Below are 3,845 nucleotides of genomic sequence, written 5' to 3'. Positions count from 1 at the left end.
AGAGAGAGAGAGAGAGAGAGAGAGAGAGAGAGAGAGAGAGTAGCCTCGAACCTACCTCCATGGCTCTCGGGGAGGGGGACTGGAGGTGAATGGAAGTCCCCAGCTCAGGAAAAGCAGCCCAGGAATCCCACAGGAGCGGCGTCCGTCCAGGCAAAACCACACAGTCCTGGGTGGGAGTCTTCCAGAGCAGGGACGGCCGACTGCGGGAGCAGCAGCGGCTGTAGCGGCAGAAACAGAGGCGGCAGCAACAGCAGCCCCAGCGGGAGCCCGCGCCGGAGCCCAGAGTGGTAGCAGAGGGGCCTCGGGTGTCCGGTACCGCAGCCCGGGCCGCGAAGGAAGAGCTGGCCACCGCCCGGGCCCTGGAGGCCGGGGTGGGGAGAAAGTCCGGGGATGAGGCGGGCAGCGGGAGCGGCGGAGAGAGACCTGGGTCCTGCGCTAGCGCCCTGGCGTCCGTAGAGCCGTGCTGCGCTCTTCTGATGGCTGGGTTCCCAACGTCCATCAGAGATGGCAGTAATTAGGGCTTTCCAACCCCAAATGTGGGCGTGATTGTGCGAAACACTTTACAACAAATAAAAAAAAAAGTCTTTCACAAGGGGGTGAGACCCCCCCCCCCTCGTCCCCGCCCGCCCGCCCCCACGACACACACTTGCCCCGAGGGCAGCGATCTTTCCACCCAGGTGCCCCTTTCTTTCCACCACGACTGTGCTAGCTTCAGGCTGTTCTCGCCTCCCCTAGGACTCCTGGATGAGTCTGGGGCCGAACCATTCGCTCAGGCGCTGCTAGTCCCTCCGTCCACCGTGAGTGTGTTTGTGGTGTGTGTGTGTGTGTGTGTGTGTGTGTGTGTAGGCGCGCGCGCGCGATTGTGTATATATGTGCACGATTGTGTATACACACACACTTGTAGATTTTACGCGACAAAATAATCCTGCACGCCGGGCTTTTCTTCTGGAGATGCAGCAGGAAACTCAGTGGTCCGAGGATAACGAGGCGCCCCTTGCTTCGGTCCTTTCATTTTGGGGCGCGGGACTGGGGTAGGGAACTCTTGGGTTGAGAAAAGGAGGAGTCTCGAGAAAAAAAAAAGTTTAAAAGGTGAACTCAGCTCGGCTTCCCTCAGGGCTGGGCTGATGGCCCTTGGGTTGACCAGGGGGGAAGGAACTTCCCCCCCCCCCTTCTTTCCTTCTTTCTTCTTTTTAATTGCCCTCTCTTTTCCTCCTCCTCCCTTTTTTTTTTTTTTTTTCAAAAGTAAAGGCGAAGAAAGCGGGCACTAAAGGATAGTGGTGGGGGCGGGGCTCCCGAGATCCGTGGCAGCTCCGCTTTCCCGGGGCTCCAAGCCCAAGTCACTGGGACCCCGACTGTCCCGGGCAAAGGAGGAAAGACTGGGTGAGCCAGGGGGGCGAGAGCCAGGCGGCGGCGGCAGCGGCGTGTCCGGAGGCTTCTGTTGCCTCCCCACTCCTGGACTGGCTCCTCGGCGCCTCTTGCTGCTGCTGCTGCCACCGCCGCTGCTTCTGCTGCTGCGGTTGGTGCTGCTGCTGCTGCCGCTGCTGCTGTTGCAAGCTCCCTGGACTCCGAAGGAGAAAGATGGTCTGCCCTCCCACTTCACCCCTGGCCCCAGTCTCCCCGGGTCTCCTCTGTCTCTCTCTCTCTCTCTCTCTCTCTCTCTCTCTCTCTCTCTCTCTCTTCTCTGCGCCCAGTTCTCTGCAAATGTTTAGGGGGAAAAAAAAGTTTTGCAGAAGGAAAAGGCTGGAGAGGGAGGGAGGGAGAAGGTGTCGGGACTGTGCGCATGCGCCTCCAGGCCCGCCTATGACAAACTAGACAGGATTTTAAAGCAGTACCACAGACCTAGGCGGGTGGGAGTCGGGCCTCTGTCTCTGCTAGCCCCCTAGCTTCCCATCCCCCCTTCCCCCCTCATATGATAGTCCCTGCCCTGGGACACGTGGAACCTCAATGGTCATCCGATCCAACCCCTCTTCATTTGCCGACTTTACAAAGTGGGAAACTGAGGCCAAAGGGCCTTGCCCAAGATACTCCAAGTCGTAAATGTCAGAGGTGGAATTATAGCCCCAGTTCTCTGCTTCCAGAGCCCGTGATCTTGCACCGGACCACAGTCCATCCCAAGGCTAGGCTGAGCGTTGATCACTAGCCCTTGGTCTCCTTTCCTTTTGCTGTGCTGGGGATGGGCAGTGAGGTGCGGAAATCCTTTCCTTCTAGAGTCTGGGAGAAAGGGGCAAGCTCGACCCCTGGCCAAACAGAGCGCAGTGATGGCGCGCCCACCGCAGGAGCTCCAGTCCCTGATCAACTGCAGGCCCCCAGGAAAGTGCGTGCTTGCGTGCGTTCGTGACTGTGTGTGTGTTCGTACGCGCGTCTGGGTCCGAGCCCCGAGCAGTCGTACATGCGTCTTTCTGTCTAGTATGCTTAATTCTCGGAGGGGGGCGGGGGGCACAAGTCACTTGGAGAAGGTGGGGAACCTGAAAAGGATGGGTCTTGGCCTCAAGAGTTTGCCTATCCGTCTGAGGGGGTGCTGCTTGGGGAAAGTGACCCCGTTTGGCTCCGATGCTCCTTTCTCCCTAGTGCACATCCCAAAGAATCCAGGCATTCGGACATCCAAACCTTTATCGATGTCATTCTGGCCTCTCCTCTCTCTGCCCCCTCTTTCCTTCCGCCTTTCCCCTTTCGAATTCTGCCTTCTCTTCCATACTCCTGCCTCAGGTAGGGCTCGGGACGCTGAGTGGCTTACGATGCACAGATTTTTGAGTAAGGACTCCCCTTCCCCCCTACATACACACCTGGATTTTCTTCCCTATTTTTTCTACTGTCCTCATGGGACAATCTAACGATGACAACGAAGCCTATCAGATCTTGATTGGTTGTCGAGTTTTGCTTCCGGACTGCTTCCCCAGGGCATACCACCCCGAACTCTTCTGGCTTCTGGTCATGACTGGGCAGGGCCTCTCGGGACCTTGGAAGACCACCACCACTACCCCCATCCCACCTGAAACTCTCCCTTTTCTTGTTTCTAGTCTTTCTTTCACTCTCCTTTAATTAGGCCCATCAAGGCAACCCAGGAAGCCATCCCCTATTGCCAAACAGAGATGAGGAGGGAGATCTTGTCCTCTATCCTTGCTACTCTCTCCTTAGCTACCAGGAAAGTCTAGAAAACACCTATCCAGACTAAGAGCTCTCTTATCTCCTTTACTGCCCCTTTCCCCACTTAGAAATCACCACCATGAAAAGTCTGGCTTCCCTCAAACACCTAAGATGCCCTTGAGCAAATCACTTTTCCTCTTCTGGCCTCAGTTTTCTCATCTGTAAAATGAAGAGAATGCATCAGATGGCTTTTAGAGTGATGACCCTGCAATCCCTGACCACATAACAATACAAGATAGGGCAAAGGGGGGCTGAACTTTTGGGCAAGAGACACTTAGATACTAAAATATTTCCCTGAGTCTTTTCAGCTCTCTGAGATTTATCAGTAAAATGGGTCAATAAAACTACAGTGCCTACATTCCTGGGGTGCTTTATCCAAAGTCAAACATAAAGCACCTGGAACCTAAACTCAGAGCTTGGCTCAGAGAACATCTACCTGTTCCCTACCACACACACACACACACACACACACACACACACACACACACACACATACTGATGGATATTCTATTTTCCTCTGACTCCAAAAATATTCAAGGGCTTTCATCTTTCCTGAGCCTTCCCCACTCCCTGAAGTCAGAAAAGAAAGTGAAAAATTCCATGCTTAGAATACTTTTTTATGTCTGGGAACAAGGTGTTAGAAATTTGAGGCAGGAGTTTAGAATTAGAAGGATCTTAGAATTCACCTATTTCAACCCCTC

General features: G+C 54.7%; 1 protein-coding gene across 1 annotated transcript in view; it reads right to left on the bottom strand.

The window, feature by feature from the left end:
• Positions 1-2,306, bottom strand: part of WNT5A (Wnt family member 5A) — a 27,397-nt gene extending 25,091 nt beyond the window's left edge. Inside the window, exon 1 of the mRNA XM_069084364.1 lies at positions 56-2,306. Coding sequence (XP_068940465.1) covers positions 56-499 — 444 coding nt within the window. The 5' untranslated portion in view covers positions 500-2,306. The remainder of the gene's footprint in view (positions 1-55) is intronic.
• Between the last annotated feature and the right edge of the window lie 1,539 nt (positions 2,307-3,845).

The sequence above is a fragment of the Petaurus breviceps genome, unplaced genomic scaffold (genome assembly GCF_028583685.1).
Source record: "Petaurus breviceps papuanus isolate PSGF00001 unplaced genomic scaffold, PetGlider_PUasm1.0 174, whole genome shotgun sequence".
NCBI lineage: Eukaryota > Metazoa > Chordata > Mammalia > Diprotodontia > Petauridae > Petaurus > Petaurus breviceps.
Note: the sequence above shows the minus strand (reverse complement) of the source record. Positions and strands in the feature narration are given on the sequence as shown.